Source organism: Opisthorchis viverrini, assembly GCF_000715545.1.
Source record: "Opisthorchis viverrini unplaced genomic scaffold opera_v5_110, whole genome shotgun sequence".
Lineage (NCBI taxonomy): Eukaryota > Metazoa > Platyhelminthes > Trematoda > Opisthorchiida > Opisthorchiidae > Opisthorchis > Opisthorchis viverrini.
The window spans coordinates 332,802-354,809 of record NW_008751760.1 but is presented as its reverse complement, the minus strand read 5'-3'; the positions used below and the strand labels follow the sequence as shown (position 1 = coordinate 354,809).

Genomic DNA, 22,008 nt, shown 5'->3' with positions numbered 1-22,008 from the left:
GGGTGGTTGTCGGATCCCAAGTGGCTTGGTAAATTCAAATCATTCAGCTGCGATTTCTTCACTCGTATTTTGAGCCCACCTCAGTCTCGCGCTTCCAGATCAATATACAAAACTTTGGCCAAATTAATTGAACTAATTGAACTAATTGAACTGAAGCCAGCCGAATAAAAAAGCACAGGGAGTTCAGAGGTCTTTTTCACTTGTTTGTGGAAAACTCATGTTCCAAGATTACTGGGGATAGTGAAAAAACATTTAGAGTGCATTCAAATCGTTCGAATGCGATCATTTTGTGCAAATGCTTCCCCTAACTAAGGCTTGTAAAAGAGCTGCTGCTAATTCCTGTATAATAAAATATATTCCATGCTATATTCCCGAGGAAGAGTGAGGTTAATCATAGCTTGCATACCTGCTATGTTGAATGGAAAAATCTCTTCTGCACAACTTCGCTCGCAAGGAATGTTCTTACTTGTTTTACAGGCAACCCTCAACTGAAACTCTTCCAAAAGCATCAAACTGGCTTCCACGTGGATAACATTGTTCACAATTCGAATGAGTCGCCTAGGAACGAACAAACCGTATTACCTGCAACTGTGAGCGAAAATGCTGAGCAAGAAGAAACCATCCCTGAGAATTACGAGGCCACAAAGGAGGTTTCTGCAAACTCCTCGGCCAACAATTCAGAACAAATTCTACCTTCAAACGGGGACGCAAATGGAGCTGATTCACGAAGCCCTAGCATACACAACCCAAGATGGCCGATACAGAATACGGAACGATTAGGGTCGAACGTCGATATATTACTTGAAAGACCGGACCCCGTCGTACTCAACGATGATTTGGACGGAAAACCGCAACCTGGCTGTCCGTGTAGCTGCGGTAAACTGAGAACCCTGGTCAACACAGTGAGAAATGCTGAATATGTCTTGGAGGAAGTAATGCTACATTTGAAGCGCACAAGGAAATTCGAGAAATTAGTTTCAGCCGTATTGAATTCTGTTGATCGCATACTTCGTGGGACACATCTACCTATATAGTACGCCCGATCCCTTGAAAATATACCAGAATTTTTTCCATTCGAAATGGGTCTCATGACTTTTTAAAAATTCGTTTTACCAGAACGTGTCGCATTGCTGGGAACTGAAAGATAGTGTTGCTGAATGAGTCACTGATGCAATCGAAAGGATTGATGTTGGTAGATTGTTTATATTACTGAAATGGCCTTGTGTCTCGCCGAATGCAATTTTTGTAGTCATCGAATTTTGGCAAATTAACCACTCGCCTCTTTCGTAGAGAGGCAACATCAGGCGACGGTCAGTGAACCGTTGGGCGTAGATATCGGATTATCAGAATCTCGTTAAAGAGGCATCTCACTAATGGGAACCGGGGCTTAAATTTGATTGCTGCATGTGTACTGCTTAGCTGGTACTTTTTCTCCATATTGAGCTTTCGTATAGGTTCAATGACACGAGACACTTTCAAAAGAACTTTGTTCCAAGAGGCCTTATGTTTGCACTTTCGTGTCCTCCCGCTTCCTATTTTAATTAGAAAATTCACATGACAATATCATGGGGAGTTGCTGATCCAATGACAAAACAAGGTCCAACGCATCTATCTCGTTCCGATTTTGTATAATCCTTGCAAAAAGAGGAACATTAATACTCTACAATTGACACCAATTTGGATGGAAAGTCTCAGATATCACGATTGACATTTAGCCGAAGACCCATACGCAACATAGAGTGTGTGAACACTGTCCAGATAAACTGACTCATGGAATTTATTAGGTTAATTTTGATGTATTTCATCAATTCCAATGCCATCTTGTTTCCAGTAACTGGTGTCTAGACGAACCCCCAGTTGTAGTTTAGATTTCCTTCACAATTATTTCATGTGTCTGAGGTGAACTGCCTGTGCTCCTCGTTTACCGTTACAACTGCTTTATAAAAATTTAACAATCCCGAAATCACAGTTTCCATAAAGTTGGATTTCGATTAATTTAACCCTCACCATAACCTAGTATCTTCGTATTTATGGACTGATTAAACGACAAAAAAAGGAGACCCGATAGAAGGCACAAAGCTTCAAGTCCGTGAATGTCAAATGCAAGCGGATATGTTCCTTGAAATCCAGTAAACATTCCTCTACGGAAACTCAAACATGTATATTCAGAGGCATCGTTATGAAGTATAAGCTCGAGTCACACACTGTTCGTAAGTGGAGCGATTGCCAATCAGTTGGACATAGACACACCATAGTTCACACTGTCAATCGATTAAGTGAGCGATAATCAATACTTCGAACTTCAAGGTTATTCGAGGTGAATTGCATGCAACCCCTGCCGTCATCGGCTGACTAATATGATTTTCGACGATGACTGGTTTTTCACCAGTTCCCCTGTAACCGACGACTTAATACCTCAACAAACTGTAAAGAAAAGGGATATTTGACAGGAGCTGAATTCTAAAATGGAAATAGTATGTAGTTACCATCAAAACAACTTAAAGGTAGCTGGCAAGTGGTTCTCAGTGTTTCCCTATATACGTGCTCGTTTCCTACGGTTGTGTCTATGATATTTCGTGCGGATTAAATTACATATTATTCAGACTATTTAATCAAACGGTTAGCTCGTTCGTTCATGAATCAGCTGGAACATGATAAACAGTATATCCGCGGTAGTTGTTTCTCCGCGTGGATATCCCAATACGATGGAGTTCCATTCAGTTGAATTCATCAATTGTCAATATGTAATTAAGCTCGACATTGCTGTCGTGAAAGGTGATATATGCGCATCATGAAACACATTGTATTCTGAGGTTCAGTTTAAAGCTGAAAAAAATCCCCTCCGACAGTGCTGCAGGTTGGTGAGTCGGCAGTACCAAGGTTCTCATCGATTTTCAGTTGGAAAGAACGTGTGTTACAAAAACTCATCGGGTGTGAATCAACGAAACCTGTTGCTGTCAGATTCCTTTCAGCATTTTCACAACCACACAGATCGTCAGGATTCTGACTTTGGCTGGGAAATTTGCAATTTTATGACAATGGTCGTCAACGTTTTTCCGCTTTGGAAAAACATATAAAGGTGTAGCAGATGGAAGGATGAAGTTTGATTATTGTCATCCACTTCGACGAGATGCAACCGTGGTTTGTGACGTTTTTAGGTGGACTGCTTTGTTCACTGGTTTTCGGTAAGTTCAGCGGTTTGTTTTATGACTGAATCTCTCAAAGGGATGTTTTTCATATTGCTAAAGATTCCTTTTAAAATATCAGCAGACAAGTCGACTGTCGGCTTGCTTGTGGTACGTCTGGTGAGTCACAGATCCCACTATTCTGCAGGAGTAGCCGGGAGGTTTCTTTACAACTTCGTGACATCCAGGCGCAATCCTTAATTCACGATTAGGAACCCAGATTTTCAGCACACGTTGGCCTCAGTTAGACGACACTACTTCTGTCTTTGTTGTCAAATCCAATCACACTACCCTTGAAAGGAAGAAGGCCTTCGCTGCGGAGTGATATATTAGAAAATGCCAACTGACCGGTGACAGACCATTGGACAGGGATGCCAATTTCTCATTTGCATCTAATTTCCAAAAACTGGATAGCCATCTTCTCCTGCACGCGTCTCCTCGAACTTTCCTGGATATTCATTGACCCCAGTCATTCCTCGCTCAAATCCAAGCAAATGTTACAAAGCGATTCGACAAATTCCACGACAGATCTCCGCTTTTCAAAAGACGTAAAACGAAATTCCACGAACAACTCATACTACTCGCGTGCCTCCCCATGTGTAGTATCCACTTTACAGCATAACTGTGCCGATTAATTTTGTTATGCCAATAATCGGTAATTTCATCCTTTTAGTTAGGTTAGGCGTATGCTGAAACATCAGATTACCAACTTGTAAGACTATGACGGACGTGCCAGTGAGTGGTTGATCAGCAATGTGTTTATCTCCCAGGATGTGGTGCCACTTGAGCTTCAGTCATAGAACCACATCCTCTGAAGGCGTGGCTACTGGTTGCTCTGTCGATGACATCTCCCAGGAAAATTTCACTCAAGGTGAAATAAGTCTTCGTTTGATTTAACTGTATATCTACTGTGGTAGTATTCAATAGAGCCTTCTTGTTGTCAGTGAAGCCCAATTAGTGTGAACCGATTCCATTGCAGATCAGCTGTTCGTGCGCAAACAGTTAGGCACTCAAACATTGGCCAATTGTTGGCGAGTTCGTTACTCCCTGAATTTTGCGAGAGACATACTGTTAATTATTCACAACGAGAACAAAACGGTGCTCCGAAGCGTCGCCCAGGTATTGGTATCATTGTCCGGATGACATCTTCCCTTAAAAGCATGCGAAGTTATTACCTATCCCAATGCACGTACCCTAAAAATCTTAACTGATTTGATCGAATCAACTGCGTCGCTCTTTCTCTCTTTTTGAATAAAAGTTAATTTTTACTGCGGCATTACGGCGAAAGCTCCCTCGTTTTCGTTATACAGGGAACATTTTCGATACGCAGGGACAAAGAATTGCTGAAATTGATGAGGCTGCATCAAGTTTCTCTGTACAATCGTCCGTTGATTCTCAAGAACTAACCACACCTCCAACCCCTAAAACTGGTGGTAACCGAAGATGCAAGCGGAACGTTGCTAAATTAGTTACACCCACCGGAGCAAACGTGCCTCCTCAGATACCGGATGCGGATAAAACAGTCGGATGTCGATGCAACTACGATAACCTGAAATCATCGGTAAACTCATTGGAGAGTGCTGAGCAACTCTTGGAGAACGTACGCGTGAAGTTGAAGCGAGCAAGAGAACTCGAGGACAACGCTGCGAATCTGTTGAATACTGTGAGTGGCATTCTTCGCAATGTGTCTTTGTCAGTGTAGTCTCCCAGTCACTACCATATCAAACATCGTTTCGTCTCGCAAGTTGTTCGTTCTTTTCTTTTCGAGATCAAGTTTGGTCTTGTCTATCCTCAATAAAATATCGGATCAGGCCTCACGCATTTCCAGAGCGAGACAAACTGCGATGGATTGAACAATGAGAGTCTCGATCTGCTTCATTCAACCAGACTATTATTAGTGTATTCAGTCTTCTACTAAAACTCTCTTCAATGTCACTGAATGTAGGAACGTTAAGGAAGGCCTAAAGCATTGGTTGTTGGTCTGTTCGCCGAGCTTGGCAGTTGGATTGCAAGCGTTTCATCACCAGTCGAGGTGACATCGTCAGTTCAGGGTTGAGTGCACTCAACATTCCACAACATAGCCAAGAGCCTAAAGCAGCACACGTCATTCCAGAATTGTTGTGCTGAATTGTAGTGAGAATACTCCTTTCGCGATCACCCATAACCTTACATATCTAGTTGTATACAGGCACTTCCCTTGGACTTAGGCCTAAACCTTCATTGCAACTAGTGGGGTCAAAACCTTTTCGTCTTACCGCTGTGCGGAAGGCCTGACATCTTCACGTCAAATTCTGCTGATGGATGATTCTCGAATAACGTTTGATTGTCTCTATCGTAACCGCTAAAACCTATAGGAATAACGAGACGTTTATGCTTCATACCACCGTGCAATCCACAAGAAATTATAAGGCGATATCCTGCGAAAAAATATCTTGGCTGCCAAATCCTGAAAAGTGTTCATAAAACACCCCCCTGGAAATATCAATGCAGTAAACCACTGGGATAGTTGGTTGGATGTTCTCCTGGACAGCATTGCGTCATAGAATAAAAAGATACGGCCTTTCATGGAATTGACTGAATCGCTATTTGGATGATTAGCTGAAATCTGCATCAGGCTCATAACTACAGATGCTAAACGTGATTATTCATGTGCGTAAGTCAAACACTCTTATCACATCCAACCATGTTTGTCCGTACTTAACATCGGGAGGTAAGAATATATGTAAGTGAGCCAGCTGATCGTCACGCTGAATCAACTCATCGACAGTTTCTCGGCAATTAAGCACAATTAATGGAATGTTCGATTAGTACCGATCAACCTGGAGAAACACCTCGATGTAAAACGTTATCTGTAGAATTCCACACGAAGCCATCAGTGAAAGTGTTTTGGTGATCAGTTGGTTCGCGATCGGATTTTGACCAGACTCAATATGGCTAGCTGAAATAGATCATTTGTCAGTTATTCATTTGACTCGATAATATGACATATTGACTTACCGTCAGTCACCTGTCTGTGTTATCTCAATTACAGCTACAGTCTACTAAAACCCGGCTCACGCTTAGCTGTGTCTAACTGGTGTGTTTTTGGGCTGGCATAAGTATATCAATCGAAATCATAGAAATTCTGCCACCATTCAGTATATTATTCAGAATTTTGTAGCTAAAACCGCGCCAATTTTTGAGAGGATCGCCAAGTACGACGTGTGATAGAAATCACGCAAAGCAACATGTTTGCTCCATTGAACGTGTTAGCACTGCCCACACAGGAATCGATGAAGGCCAAGTTCAGTTCAGTAGCTGATTATTCCGCTTGTGTCCTTCCAGTGGAAGTCTATTTTGTGGCAAGTTTTGTCCAGGAAAACCACACTAGTATTACGCAAATTAGAGCACTTGCTTCCGACAAGACAAAACATGCAGCCTGCTGCGCAAGCCTGAACAGTTTACGCAAAAGTCTGGCAGAAAGGAAAGCTGGTTTGCTCCATTAGCAGACTATTGCCGACTATTGATTTCTTTCTGGCTTACAATGAAATTCCAGCTGTTACTTGGTTGAATGGCAATTGCGAACTTTTAACCCTTACGCGGTGATATTGAAACGCCTTTAGGAAACTAACTGAGAATGGATTAAGTTTGATATCAGATGATTGCTATGGTCCTCGTTTGTGGGAAATAAGTGATTGTCCAAGGAACCATATTGGCCTGCAATCCGGTCAAACAAAATAATCACTGTGCATTCTTTCCTAACGTATGCCGAATTGCGAAACATCTTCGTTCTGAGCGGAGTCAAACACCACGCTTTAAAGTGGATGACTTGAATACTAGTGATATATTGACCAAAATTGTTCGATGGCCACTGTGTAAAAGTCTACGGGGATAGTCCCATCACTACAAACTATAAACTATTGTGGACCACAGTTTTCCTAATACTTTCTGGATAACATGAACTTTAGTGTGCATAGTCCCTTAATAACCCGATGCGCTTGGCCAAACCGCAAATCCAACGAGCATGCGAATCAGCTGACCTATTAAATACTGACGCGTACGCGTGTCTCTTGATTATGAAGCAGCCTATTTTCGGCTTTATCAGCCCACATGGGAAAATCCAGGCGGGCCAAAATTGACACTGAAAGCAGAGCTCATCTGTCAAGGACATTTGAAGAACAATTAGTCCTGCCAAAATGAAAACTGACTGCTAGGTAGTCCATTTACTGTGAGAGCTGGTTCCTCTACTATCTGACTTGCTTCTTCATCACTGGCATCCTTCTGGGTGTCGCTCTTCGTGATCGGTGATAAACAGACGCCTCTATTATCTCCCCCGCAATCTGAGAGGCTTGTGATTCTTCTGTTCATAACTCGATATTCAATCAAAAAGTTCAGAGGCAATGCATTCACTCTCTGGATAAGTTATAAATAAGCTACTTTCAGCTGATTTGATTGACGAACCCACGTTTCTGTACCAACGCTATCATCACACCTGACATTTCCGATTCACCGAATAAGTTTGTATTGACTGTAGGATTTTTAGGAGATGTTCAATCTCGTCCGACACTTCAACCTGCAAATGCGCATCAGATAGATCCAACTTGGCAGAGCTATTTCCACCGTTCAACTTGTGAAACAACTTATCCGGAAAAGGCAGTAGGTATCGGTGATCCTCTAATGCCGCGTTGAAGAAAGTTGAAAAGTCTGCGCATATCCTGACTTTGCCGTTAGACTTTTTGATTAGCACTGACTGACTGGTTGAATGATTCCCCAGTATTGCAGTCTCTGTAGCTCTTGATCAATCACAGGCAAGTGAGTGTATGGTACAGGGCGAAACACATGTTTTACATTCTGAGGTAGAAACAAAACGGCTTTCGTCTTGAAACACCTCCTGGAGTCGTGATTTCCGAACACGTTTGAATCCACGAATTGCATCCGAAAAATGTCTCCTTATCTTTGGAACCACGATTCAAAGGTAACGTTGGATTCTACATCGTGGTGACCGAAGGCGAATCCACTTTTGAGCGATGTTAAGGCTGTGAAATCCCCCGCTGATTCTCAAGAACAAGCTACATTCTCAGTCAAATACTCGAATGAAGCCTATTTTGAAACCTCGCCCTCATTTGTCGAAAAGGAACTCCGAAGCAGGGAAAATATGGCAGAGAAATCCAACAGCTCCTCATTTTTCTTGATGAACACACTGTATCTTCAAAAACGCATGATTATGCTATTTACACATCCTGGATATAGGTAAAGGGCGGGATGGCTCAAATGATTAGAGCGCGAATTTACTGACCGGAGGGTCCGTGGTTCGAATCCGACCTCTGCCTCTCGACTTCCCCTGTCTAGGCTTGGGCAACCTGGCAGTATCCCAGCCCTCGTGCTCTCTTCGGATGGCACGGCAGCTAGGCGCCAACTGTGTGTTACAGCCGAACGATATAGATAAAACTTAAAAGAAAGCCTTTTGAAGTTTCGGAAAAAGCAGCCGAAAGTATCACACGCAAAAGAACACCTGATTCCCGACAGACATTTTGGTGTCCAGCTAACTGTTCAGGCAATTACGGTAGTCTAAGAGCAGCGGTTAGTGAAAAGCAGGCTTCCAAGAATATACTGATTCATGTGATGTAGGCAAAACAGCTCGATAAAACCATGCTAAGCGACCTCAAGTTTGTATTTTAACCACTTCGAGACAAAAAGCATTATTATAACAGTGGTATTGAGCTAGGCCGATATAAAATTATCGTCTTTAAAAAAACGTGCTTTGCTGTTTTTTTCAACCATGAAGAGACTTGCCTAAAGGACTTATTTTGTTATTTGAAACGAGATTACCCCACACATGCAGAGGACAGCATGAAAACGGTGAGTAATATAGAGCGAACGTGACTGTTTCCAAACACTAATTTGCACAATATCAAATTCCAGTGTGAAAGCCAAAGGACGGTAGCGGATGAAGTGATTATGGAGTAGTGCCTGAAAACTTTACGCCAGCATTGCCTATTTGTCTGTTTCGAACGAATGTGTACCCGACGGAATCAGGGTTAAATGCCACTGTTTACCTAGGGCCACTAACCTTTCCGAGCCATACTGAATATATGTAAATGGGAATGATTCAGACTATACTTAATCCAGCTGAGCTACACTGTTGTAATCAAACTAGTCATAAACGAATTGCGTGTAAAATCATTCAATGATCACGACAAAGTTGATATGATTCCGTATCAGATGTGGAAGACTGTAGCAAATACGAGAGAGATATGATATATAAACTATGAATCGATGAGGCCGGCTTCAAAACAAAATGGCCTGGAGTAATATATTGGTTTAGTTAGTTTATTTCACGAGTTAGTAGCCACAATAATTTTATCGGCTTTACTGAATAGCCCTTTCAGTCATAACATACTACTCGTATGGTTGCTGAAATTTATTTGACTGAAACCCGAGGTGGCCTCGTGCGGCATATTCTGTTGAGTTTCATGGTTCCAGCAAATGCGTTTTAGACAAGGCGATCAAATGCCAACATGATGGCTATCACACTCACCTGACCAGGATGCAGTGTTTACGAATTTATGATGCACAAGAATATTTGCGTTCACCATTAGCAACGGATACAGAAAATGTATCCATCTTCATGACGGGCAATATATTTTCGATAGACACACCTCAGAGCACTGAATTCAAGTACGACATTTCTCAGACTCTTTGGATGTTCCTTCAAATTGTTAAGTTACTGATTTACTTATTCTCACGCCCACTGGCCAGGCGTAAATTTGAATGAACAATTGCCCAGTCTGACGAATTTTCATACAAAGAATATTCCGTCCACTAACCCAAGCTGCATGATATCTATTTGTTTTTTTTTAATTGTGCAAATCTACTGTACAGTACAAGGTGTTCATGTGCATAAAAAGGCCTGACTTGATTCTATTCAAAAGTGGGGGAGAAAAATGTACATGAGGAAGGGCAAACACAATAGGCTAAACACTATCGCATCGATGAACGGTCAGGGTGGAAGGGTGCAAAGTTCGAGTAGTACCAGTTCTATGGGAGTCCTGAGCAAAGTGTGCATGGCGTGAGGCTGGAACTGTCCGAACGCATCCGTTGCTCAATCGCTCTTTAGGTGTCGAATGAACAACCGCTTGCTCCTGAAAAACGCAATCGGCCATAGTGAGTGACGAACAAGTTGAATTTCAGTGTGATCGGCAGTATATGATAAACAAACGGTAACGCGTCATGTACTGACCAAAAAGAAAACAAGTGCATCAGAACTACTTTCCTTAGGTAGTCCGTCAAGGTTGCTTGTAAATTCTCAAATGTGAAGCGAACGGTATTGTGAACGAGGCTTTCTGTCTTGGCGAAGAAAATCTCAAGGATTGGTTCAACTTTCAAGTGGGATAAATCCGGTTTAAAAAATATGAAAATTCATCTATCTGTTTACACTTGCTTGTCATCACTGGTGTATATATCTTACATTTTCAAGGGAAGAACTCGCGCTCTACCTTTAACTTGTCAAAACGTATGGTCCTTGTTCATCAGTACCCGGATATCGGATCGTTTAACTCGAATGAGGACGAGTCAAGGCTCTACGATTCGTCAGTTTACTGAAACAAATCACATGAATTGTCTATCCATTTCTTTTAAAAATTTTATTTAACTTCCTCGATGGAGGGTGGAGTGTTATTTTTGATTAAATAAGTAGCATTGTTTGCTTTAGTGCAGTGTTTTTATTATGGAGTAAAGTCAGCCAGTTCTGCTTCCTCTTTGCTGTTTAAACTCCGCTTAGCAAATTATTCTTCGAGATCTCCCGGTGCCCGGCTAACCGCTGTGACTCCTACATAAGTGACAGTTAAACAGTATAACCTGCTCACCTATGCAATACATACAACACGCGAAGTGATCACAACTTCTTGGCTTTTAGTTTGAAGGTGACGCCACTGAATACCTCGTGCATACTGTATTTATGAACGCGTAAACTACGCCTTGTTAGCAATGAGCAAATGCCGGAACTTCAGTGGATATTTCAACTTGAAGATAAAGCCAGGCTGCATGATACAAATATTTGTCTGTTTGTAGTGCACGTCTCACAAACCCAGGGATTCTATGGACCCTATCCACTCAGTCTGGTACTTTTACACTATATAATTCAACTACTAGAAGCTAACCAGTAGTGGAGTTAAATAATTCGGAACAATAGGCATCTCATGCCACCGATCAGCAACTGGTCAAAAATGTCTTGCGGTTTCTTAGTGTTGCATTGGCTTAAAGACCAGATGGAACGACCCAGCGAAGGTGTACCGAGAAATAACGAAATCTCGTTAGTGCAATCATTTTTACAATCGTTTGGTCACGTAGTTAAAGAAAGTGTTCTGCGAGTGACTAGATGCAGAGACGGCATACATGTCGAGGGACCCGTGAAAAGGCGCGTGTCTCACGAAGTTTGTGACAGTGGTTCACAAGACATTGTATAAGTCCGCGATAAATTGGAGTTGTCCGTATTTGTCAAGCTACTATTTAGAATCGATAGTGCTTCTAAAATAAAACAAGTGGAGCCTGACTACTTCAAGCACAGAAATGTTTAATGCCACTCACTCAAGGTCCTCATTCAACATTGCCGGATTGATGAGCACAACCGTTAAAGGCAAACAGCTGCTCCACACGCATTTTATGGTGAACTGTCATTTAGCTGGATATTGGACTATTAAGCATTGATGTCAAAGAATTGCTGAGTACATGATCTCACGAAATAGATTCGAAGAAGCTACACACTTCTTCAGCGATATTTCAGTTCCCTTTATCAACCGTTGGATCAAATAAGCTAAATTATTAGTCACTAACAAATGGATCCAATTTGGTTGGATAAAAAGCAATTGCAACAATAGTGACGACCCAAACTGAATTGCGTCATAAGTCCCCTTGCAAACAATGATCTCACCTTGGCCAACCAATAAGAGTTTTTCTTTGCCATTGTTGTGTGATTCAAATTCCGCATTTTCGTACCACAGGACTAGCTTAGTACACTGATTTAATGTAATAATTTATCACTGTATTTGCTACTTCCTCGCTTTTAAGATACCCGTTTTCATAGAAATTTATTGTATATTCAAAAAATCTCTTACGCCAAATCTCCTGAGTTTGGAAGGAGCAATGATGCTAAAAATGGATCAAAATGTTCACATGTGGTGGAGTTGTGTTGAATCTAGTGTGTCGTTCCTTCTACTGAAGGGTTCCCGGATCTCAAATTCCTCGGATATTAATCAGTAATTCAGGATAACGCCACTCTCTTCCTGTATTGAGAGCTTTGCAGTAGGCGGTAGAAAGTGGCGTAAGAATATATAAGGATACGGGGATGATAACAAACGGCTTAAGCCATCTCCTCCAAATTAAAAAACGAGTACTACTGAAATTGAAAATAAATCCTACTAAATCATTCCTTGAGGTAGCGTTTTCTAGACGTGTTTGCATTTGGTACTCACGAGGTCAGCTGCCCTATTACCAGTAGCCAGCTTTCTGTACACGTTACGACATACAGTCCCCGGAACACATAATTTCCCCGCACATGATAAAGCTATCTAACACTGTCACCCGGATGGAGCTGACATTATGGAGTGAGGTGATAATTACTTCATTTTTGGAGCCCACTAATTTTATGCGAAAGCAAGTAGTGGCAGTTAACAGGAGTGCACGTTTAGTTGATCGATGTTTCCTGTCAAATTTTGTGACTAAAGAGCAAACGAACTAAACGTGAAGACAAAAGTATCTCTATCGATCAAGAATCGTCCTTTGGCGGTAACTAGCATCTTTTACTGCAGTATTTAGTCTCAAATACAACCCACTTACTCCGCATACCGCTGAGTTTACAGAACACAGAGAAATTGCGCATTTGATGATGGAACTAATCAGACTAATCAACGTGTAGGAACGAAGAACGGGAGTTCTCTGCATATGCACTACAGACACATAAATCAATAAATCATTCAAGCCTTATAAAACATTTAACCACCAGTGGTTTCGGAAATTAGCAGAAAGCAAATAAACGAATATTTTGGTAACATGAGAGTTGGGTGTCTTTTGTCTCCTCTTGTACACAGAACGGACGTGCGTCGAAAAGGCTTTTTCAGACTTACTATTCTGGATACTACTGTGTTTCCTCTTTTACTGTTGTATAGTGCAATATGTCGCATCAATATATTAGGTGGGCGATTATTTATGGAATTATTCTATGGTTATTTCTATGTGCTTCGTGATAATTCATTTCAGCTAGAGCATATTCAATGACCTGGAGGCCGTTAATATTAGTTCAAGCCTTTATTTGATGCACATGGTTGCAAGCGTCTGACAGAAGTGAACCGGTGCAATTGTTTACATAAGGAGGAAATATAGTAGTTATGTTTTATAATGCTTTCAGTGCAGCACATTCAAATGGAGAATATCACAAACGGGAGATTCAGTTAAGTTTCTCGTGAAAACCAAATTGATATACGGAGTAGTGCGTATGTGGAAATCGGTACAATTTGGTCTCAAGTAAAACAATAGGTTGACGGAAACTGGGGGCCTGTGCCAACCTTATGAACGCCAAGAAGAGCGAAACTGCTTGTGGACCGTCGAAGAGTCTTCAGCAACATTGTGAGTAGGTTCCGTTGTGAAACAATCGTTCAGCTACAACACATTTGGCTCCACATAGAACTAACTGGATGTCTTCGTAGAAATTTCATTCCAGACGACGAAAAACGTAGCTCAAATTTTATTTTTCGTTTACATGGGAAGGGTTTTGGTCTCTACCTTACTGGCTTCCGTTTTATGGTGTCATGATGTGATGCGCACGGCCAGAAAATAAACCTATATGGTTGTGTGAAAATGTGGCTTCTCTTTGCGGACAAATAATGCAGCTGGTTCCACAATATGCTGTTTATTTTATGCATGCCATGAATTCGAAACATTGGAAACCTTGAGAACCGCTCGATCAAGCTCAAAGTGGTAAACGCCGTTTTCGGTTTATATGACTATTAAGGTGAGAATGTTCCGGCATAAAACGAGTGAGACTGGTAAAAATAATTTCCCAAGTGTTTTATCTGGCACTTACCTGCTGTGAAAGAGGTCCCATTTGCATGAGCGCGTTCAAGCGCTTTCGCTCCAAATAATTCAAATCATGCAACGAATGGCCTGTTTGGATGCCCCTTTTTCCATAGCGGCCACCTGTTGGACCATGACCATTGCGTACTCTGGAATCCACTGGGTACACGTTACTCCCGAACGTCACACTGGGTACGGGAGGTTTCACATAGCATTCGGTGTCACCCACGTCATAGGGGAAGTGCACTCGAATAGCGGATTCTCGGTATAGCCTTTGCGTTCGCATCGAGGCCAGCCGACGGACAATGCAACTCCTGATAGTTTGAAATTAGATAGCCAACGAGAAACATTCCGGGAGTATCATCTCAAGGTCAATTTATTTGGCTGTTCGAGAAAATAAGGCGAACTACTAACTACTGCGTAATGTTAAATAACTTACTTTATAACATATCGTGAAATAAAACAGCACCATGGTTTACAATACGTGGTTTCGTGAGTACAAATGCCGTTTCTATGAGTATAGTGAAAAACGGTCACATTGCTGTGAATAGAACTAGCAAACCCCAAACACTTGTAATATGACCAGTTGATAATTTATTTGCAAATTTGGATCACTGAAGTAATGTGTGCGTGTCATCGCGGGCATAATAGCCTTCGCTTTGACTTACATCCGTAGATGGGCGTATGTTTCATCCCTGAAATGTCAAAAGTTCAAAGTTATGTCAGACGGTATTGTCAGATGTCTACCTACCCAACTTAGGCGAACATACGTGCTACTACAAGTAAACGAGTGTATACGGAATCGTTGTGTGTGATGCTTCGGTCAAGTTCTTCTTACTGTAAACCACTGACTCTAGGGTTACCGGTTTTTGCAAGAGAAAGGATGTTGGTGACTATGCTCGTATCAGCGATGATGCCAACACCGGTGATGCTAATGATGGTAAAAGTAATACGATCTAAATTTTTCAGTTACCACAATCATCTCGCCGAACCTGTGGGCATATGATGGAAACCGCTAAGGTTTGCTACGTTATTGAAACATCGTCCGACGGTGATAGCATTTCGGTCTGGAGTTACTTGTAGTTGTAAGAACTGAGTAACAATTAGCTATAAATCATTGGTGATATGCTTTTATTTTGACTCCTGAAACAATGAAACCTCAGGGAACCAGTTTGCGTCGCCGTCAGTTTCCAATATCCAAAAATGCCTTCTACATGCGTACGGTGACAGTCCTAACGGCATTGCCAATTCAGTTTAGAGGGAGGGGCCGTTTGGGTTTTTCTGACTAGGATTCATGAAGAGGAAGGTTCACGGATGTAGCGCGAATTTCTCACGCTGTAATTTTGTAGATGTTTTAGAGGTTCGGAAAAGTGGTGAAGAGGCAATATAGGGAGCTGCATATTTAAAGAATGCTTTTAATAGGCAGCTGAGGCTTTGCGATTGAAGGTACTGCATGCTAACAAAATAGGCGCCTGGGCACCCACACTTAACCCTTGAAACTGGTCAACTCTCGTTATATCGTGAAACGTTAATTCTCAAAATGTAACCGTTCAACTCTGAGTAGCTTAAATTCTGGGAAAGTTGGTTGTATCAAAACCCATCTATATAAACGAAACATAAATGTGTAGAAAACCGTTTATTGCGCCGTAAGTTGTTGAGAAGTCTGGATATAACAGCTCACAGCTCAGAACCCGTTATTTGGAATATATATTTATCCAAGTAGAGATCCCGATAGAATGTCCCTCTCGGTACTGGCTTTTGTAAATGCGAGTCATATGGTGCGAAAATTCAGTATAAAAAAGTTTAAAAAACTCAAATTAGTTTTCTATTTACTACCTAATTGTCCACTACACTCAACTTGGAACTTGGAGCTTCAAACAGGTTGTTTTACCCAAAAAGGTTTTCCCCGATCAAACTAGTGAACAACTGTTCCCGATTACCGGAATGAATGCCCCCGGATCAGTTGTATAGTTTTTTGCCACAGCAATACAACATATAGTCGTAAGCCGATTCATTAACTAATTAAAAAACATATAGTCGTAGCCGATTCATTAACTAAATAAAAAACATAAAACACGCTCCTACGCCACCACGGCTATTTTCGTGCTGTTGGTCTGGGTTTACTGGAAATGGCCGCTGTAAAATGGCAAACGAACCCTCTTTAAACCTGAATGTAGGTAGCTTTGAAATGCCTTAAATATGCGCGGGCCATTTTGCGTTCATGAATACCACGCATATTTTCAGCTCATATCTTCATTCAGCAAACGAGGCGTGTGTACGTATAAGCCCACATTATGCACCCTTAACGGAAAACTACTCTCCCAAATTCTAATTTTATTCATGTTTACGTGAGGTTAATGACAATACAAATGGAAGCCCCAAGGTGACGTAACACAGTTTTGACAAATAGTATGTTGTAAAACCTATGATACCCCTGTCCGTTTTTTAGGGATCATAGCGTATAGGTAAATATTAGCCCGCTGGAACGACTGGCCCCTTAATCTTACGTCAAACAGGAATCAAGCTAAGTGATCTACCTCTGAAACTGACCTATTAAAGTGACTTTTACCACCATTCCGTTTCAACTTCGTAACCAAACACCAGTTTTATCGTTTTTATATGCCCCTAGCACCCTGAGGATGTAAGCAGCCTGGGCTTTTGCATACAAACATAGGGTGGTCCGATGTTTAATCGCTTTGGAAACGCAGAGCACTTTTAAATGATAATACGAATACTTCCACTGAAACTGTATGCATTCAAGTCTAACTTATGGAATTGTGAAATGGTACTGCAAGAATGGGGTGAATCAAACCCAAATCTCAAATGTTTCTACCGATGGATAGATAATTTTGCCCATCTGGGTAGTTAAATAGGTTTTGGTGGACTGATGGCAGATGGAATTTGATCCCGTTTTCGGGAGTCTAAGAATACATTCTTCAGTTTCCGACATTTGGACTATATACATGACGAGGAAATTGCACGGCAGTGCTGTTTGCCCTGCCCATGCAAGTAGATCTTCTGAGACTCTGTGTCTGACCATTGGTACCCCGAAAGCGTTGCGCGAGACTTTTGAGAATATCATAATAGTAAGACTTTGATATCCCAGCTAGTTCTCTGTAAAGTATGCAATTCCTCGTTGAATCGTTTTGGAAATCCGCATAAATTGCTCCAATTGAGTTCATAGGGCCTTTTGCCTCGGGGGGCCATTTTCGCATTGCCATGTATCGAATTCAGTCACTCACTGTGCCTAGTTTGGAGACACTACAAGATATGGCTACCAACCGATGTCAGTGGCGTTCTTGTTGTCAGTTTCTATCCAGATTGCCAGAATGAGTGCCTGGAGGTATAGACACCTCGAAATGATTGTGGTGAGCTAGCACTAAGTCAATCCCTCGTCCAATCCTACTCTTTTCTTTACAATAAGGCTTTCAAATAAATCATGGTCGTACGGCAGTGAAGCATCGGTGTTGAACACTGATGTCATGCTGTCGATGATGATGATGACTCCTGCAGCGTTCAGTCCAGGAAGTGACAACGAAGCATGTAAGCCACTATAATTGAATTCGGTCACGCTAGTAACAGCCGCCATCACTTGTTTGGACCACGCGACGTGGCAAACCAATTTCGGTGAAGTTGACAGATTGGGATATATTCCGCAGCCAAGTGCAATCCCGCCATCTCAATGCTATCGCCATTGCCGAGTATCTCTATCATTCCCTGACGGCCACGGCACACCAAACCAAGTGAAGTTAAAGAGCTTTTGAGATTAGTGATTTTATCGCACGGATCTTATTCACTTAATATCCCCATCCTCAACCAAGGGAACACTATCAACTCGTTTTTTGTTCCATGAAACACCAACTGACCATCTGATTGACTGACTGACTGACTGACTGACTGTCTAACTGACTGACTGACTGACTGACTGACTGACTGACTGACTGACTGACTGACTGACTGACTGACTGACTGACTGACTGACTGACTGACTGACTGACTGACTGAATGACTGACTGACTGACTGACTGACTGAATGACTGACTGACTGACTGACTGACTGAATGACTGACTGACTGACTGACTGACTGAATGACTGACTGACTGACTGACTGACTGACTGACTGACTGACTAACAGATGAAGTGAGTGGGTGAGAGAACAAATGATTGTCTAATTGTCTGAGTGACTGAATGGCAGACGGTGGGATATAATCACTTGGTTAATAATGCATAAACAGCGTGAATTTAATAAAACGTTCCCCTGGAAGGATATGTATATGCAGTATGTACGTAAAATAGCAAACTGGGGATCCACAAAATAGATTTGTATCAAGCGTCAGTAACGATCGCCGACTAACCGATCAAATACGGTCTATATTTACTGAGTGATTCCTAAGGTGTTCACGTTATAAGGTATGTCATTTCATGGTTGTGACATTTCTCTCGAATGCAAAAAAATATTTAAACATGTTTTTCAAAAACTTTTTGTTTTACTATGATATCGGGACGAAACATTTAAAATACTTTTCAGCCAAGAGATTCATGAGGGGCGTTCACAGCAACCTTGTAAGTAGTTTCCTTTATGAACCAAACAATAGTTTTATTAGGGTGAAAGCAAGACTGAAGTCTCAAATTACTTTCTGAAGACGAAATTATTCTACTTATAGATCAGAAGACCAAATATAATGTTTCCTAACAAATTTACACTAACATGACGTTGAAACAAAAGCGTCTTTTAGTCTGACTTTCCCCATTGCTTGTGACTGTAAATTTTTATTGACTCTCATTGGTTGATTGGTTGGAACACACTCTATTCCCGTAGAATTAAGATAAACTGAGGAAGTTTGGAGGTGTGTTCCGTATACAGTTTACCGTAAACATCGACTTACCGAATGCGTAGAAGTAGCGCGGTTAGTAAACAAACGGCCAGGATGCAACAAAATAGTATGCCGAGAAGCGATTGGAGTTTTCGGGCATAAGGAGCTACACGAAAGAATACAAATGTAATACAAGTTGACATTTACTTGTGTTCATTTGTGAATAATTCGAAAACCAATTGAAACGCACGCCCAGGAAGTTAATTTAGGAAAACCGGTTCCTACGAATTGAATTTAATTCGGTGCAATAGTAATATCAAACTCGAAATTCTCACCAAAAGCTTGACGAAGGTCATTATTGTCTGTTCATCACCATAAATCACATAAAGTACACTCACTCCACTTGGTTATTCTATGTTCTCTTATTATCCAAAAATAGCTGGGTATGTGCTTCCTAATCTGCTTTACTATGAAAGGACATATGGAAGCAACGAAAAATCGAACTGCTTGTCATATGTTGCGGCACAATCTGTAAACTGTACAAAAAACCTGCACGGTCTGGCGCGTAGATCTTGTTTCAAAGCTTTCTCGGTAGAAATCACAAAACGAAGCGCGTAAAATGCATGGTCAACAAAGTCCATAGGATCGGCACACAGGGCAAACGGTACTGCACGTAAGCTTCAATAGAAAATGGTTCCAAAGACCGTTTCATTCGGATGAATTTGGTCTAACAAATCCAAATAGTAGCAAAATACGCGCATACATTCAGCTGTTAATAAAATTGATGCGTTTAGGACAGCCTACTCGATGACTCGATGAGAGCGTGGGCGATTTTTCTAGGTTAGAAAGTGGATTGTAACCCACACAGATATTTGGGGCATAATATTCTACACATAATGACGTCGCTTCTTTTGTTGACCGCTTGGATTTGTTAAACATGTTTTCTGAATCGATGTCGAAACTACAGCCAACTCTATAAAGGGCAAACACTAAGTTCGACTTCTCCCTCTTCAGGATCGTTTAAGACCTGAAGCCCGAAGCGCGTAAAGTTGCTGCTATAGATTGTTGAATCCAATCAGTCAAACCCAGAAGAAGGGACGTGGTATTCACCTTCTAAAAAGGTTGCATCCGGACGTTTCTCAAATAAATTTACTCTCGTCTCTTGAGAAACGGCACTTGTTGACAAATGAAACATCTTCAAGTGTACTACAAAAGATATGGTGAAATTTGCATTATTTTGGAACGCATGTGTTCATCGGGAGCTTTTGCAGACTGTGTTATTCTTAACGTTTGCAACGTTTGTGCATGTTTGAAACAGTTGGACGCAGTGCGTTTAAAATATTCTCTTTCTTCCATCAAAACCCACCCTCTCAGGGACTGATATCATCGAAAAAATGATCAATGAAAATATTTTTAATACTGGACTTGTGTTATTCACTTCATTTCTGCCACTCGCTTATCTTTCGGGTTAAAGTTTTGAGTAGCTGCCTTTATGATAGTGTAATTCTAGATTTCGCCTGGCCACGGAAGCGATATCGCAAGTAATTGCAAAGTGATGCTCACAGTGTTTGTCTTGATATTTTACTCTACTAACGCCAACCCGTGTAGCGAAACTGGTAAATCACAAGTGCTGATGAGGGCATTGGATGCAAACCGGTGCAATAAAACTTTCACAATGAACTCATTCTAAGAAAGTATTTGGGCAACCGCCGCGAATTCGTGTACACCAAAGCACAAATAATGAATAAAAATATTCGCTTGCTCTCTGAGTTGCCAGAGCACTCGCAAAATACGTGACAGATGAGCTAGTGGTAGGTTGCTTAAACATTACGAGGAGCAATACAATAGTCATGAGTTAGTCGGAAATTCTTCGACCAGCAACCTTTTCCAGCAACCTTATGAGTAGTGTATTACGTCTATGTATGTATCGCGATATCTGAATATCGTACCAACTCAAATAGCACATTCAGTTGATTGGAAACATCACAATCGAGAGATTTAGCTACAATCCAGGTGAGTATCTCGCAAATTTGTTTGCTAATGAGTATATTCCGTCAGATAGAAGCAGTTAAGTTGCTAAAGATGGGCACAAACTATACAAATCCCCATAAATTAGTTTTTCTTGTGCTCAGTTCAACGGCCCTTTTAGGTTATACAAGAGGAATAAATCCACTAATGCATGCATTCAGTCTGCCATCGATCAAGTAATTTCTTTATTTAATTTTACCTTAAACTAGAGTGGTGCGACAACCGAATTTAATTTGGTAATGTGTGTTCATTATCCTTAACGGGTTCGATTTATGTACTGATACAAACAAGGTCTGAAATATGGTCAATGGGGAACGTTTAGGGGGTCATGTGCCTTTCATTCTTACTACATCAATCATATAGAGAGTTGTCGTGCAATGAGGCCTACAACCACACGATGACTGAAAACGAGCCAACGGAGGTCAGACAACGAATTCGCACCGAAATATGAAAGCCATTAGTCATCTGCGCTTGTCACTGGCGTCTTCCTAGAATGAGGCTCCGAAATGGGACAAAATAATATTTGACGGACATTCTATGACATGATCTAGACACGCAACCGCTGGTGCCCTTGCAGTGAAGCTGTTGCAATTAGCACATAGCTTCCCTCCCGATCTTCGCTAACGAAAGGCTTATCATCATCATTGTCAGCTGTAAGAACCGCGTACTGGTCGTACACTGGTTGTAGCTCCCACAGTTTCGTTCGCCGATGATTTGGGGGAGGGGGTAGGTAGCTGCGCATTGCACGCGCGAGCTGGTAAATTGGTGCATAAATCTAGCACTGTCAGTGGGTTGTCAAGCGGGGGTGGGTGGAAAAGGAGCTATGCATTGAAGGCAATAGCTTTGATGCATGAGCGCCATTGAGGGCGCGACTGGGCCATGTCTGATAATGTCCCTAGCCATTGATGTGGCCCGTCTCGGGGTCCCCATCCAG

General features: G+C 41.6%; 2 protein-coding genes across 2 annotated transcripts in view; one reads left to right on the top strand and one right to left on the bottom strand.

Annotated features, from left to right (window-relative positions):
* The window catches only part of T265_05495 (hypothetical protein), a gene marked incomplete at both ends in the record, with an annotated part of 25,417 nt that extends 24,383 nt beyond the window's left edge, over positions 1-1,034 (top strand). Inside the window, one exon of the mRNA XM_009170517.1 lies at positions 398-1,034. Within this exon, the coding sequence (XP_009168781.1) occupies positions 398-1,034 (637 nt within the window). The remainder of the gene's footprint in view (positions 1-397) is intronic.
* Positions 1,035-8,264: 7,230 nt separating this feature from the next.
* Positions 8,265-22,008, bottom strand: part of T265_05494 (hypothetical protein) — a gene marked incomplete at both ends in the record, with an annotated part of 15,209 nt that continues 1,465 nt past the window's right edge. The window contains 6 exons of the mRNA XM_009170516.1: positions 8,265-8,370; positions 8,461-8,710; positions 10,147-10,306; positions 14,242-14,545; positions 17,681-17,782; positions 19,119-19,212. Coding sequence (XP_009168780.1) covers positions 8,265-8,370; positions 8,461-8,710; positions 10,147-10,306; positions 14,242-14,545; positions 17,681-17,782; positions 19,119-19,212 — 1,016 coding nt within the window. The remainder of the gene's footprint in view (positions 8,371-8,460; positions 8,711-10,146; positions 10,307-14,241; positions 14,546-17,680; positions 17,783-19,118; positions 19,213-22,008) is intronic.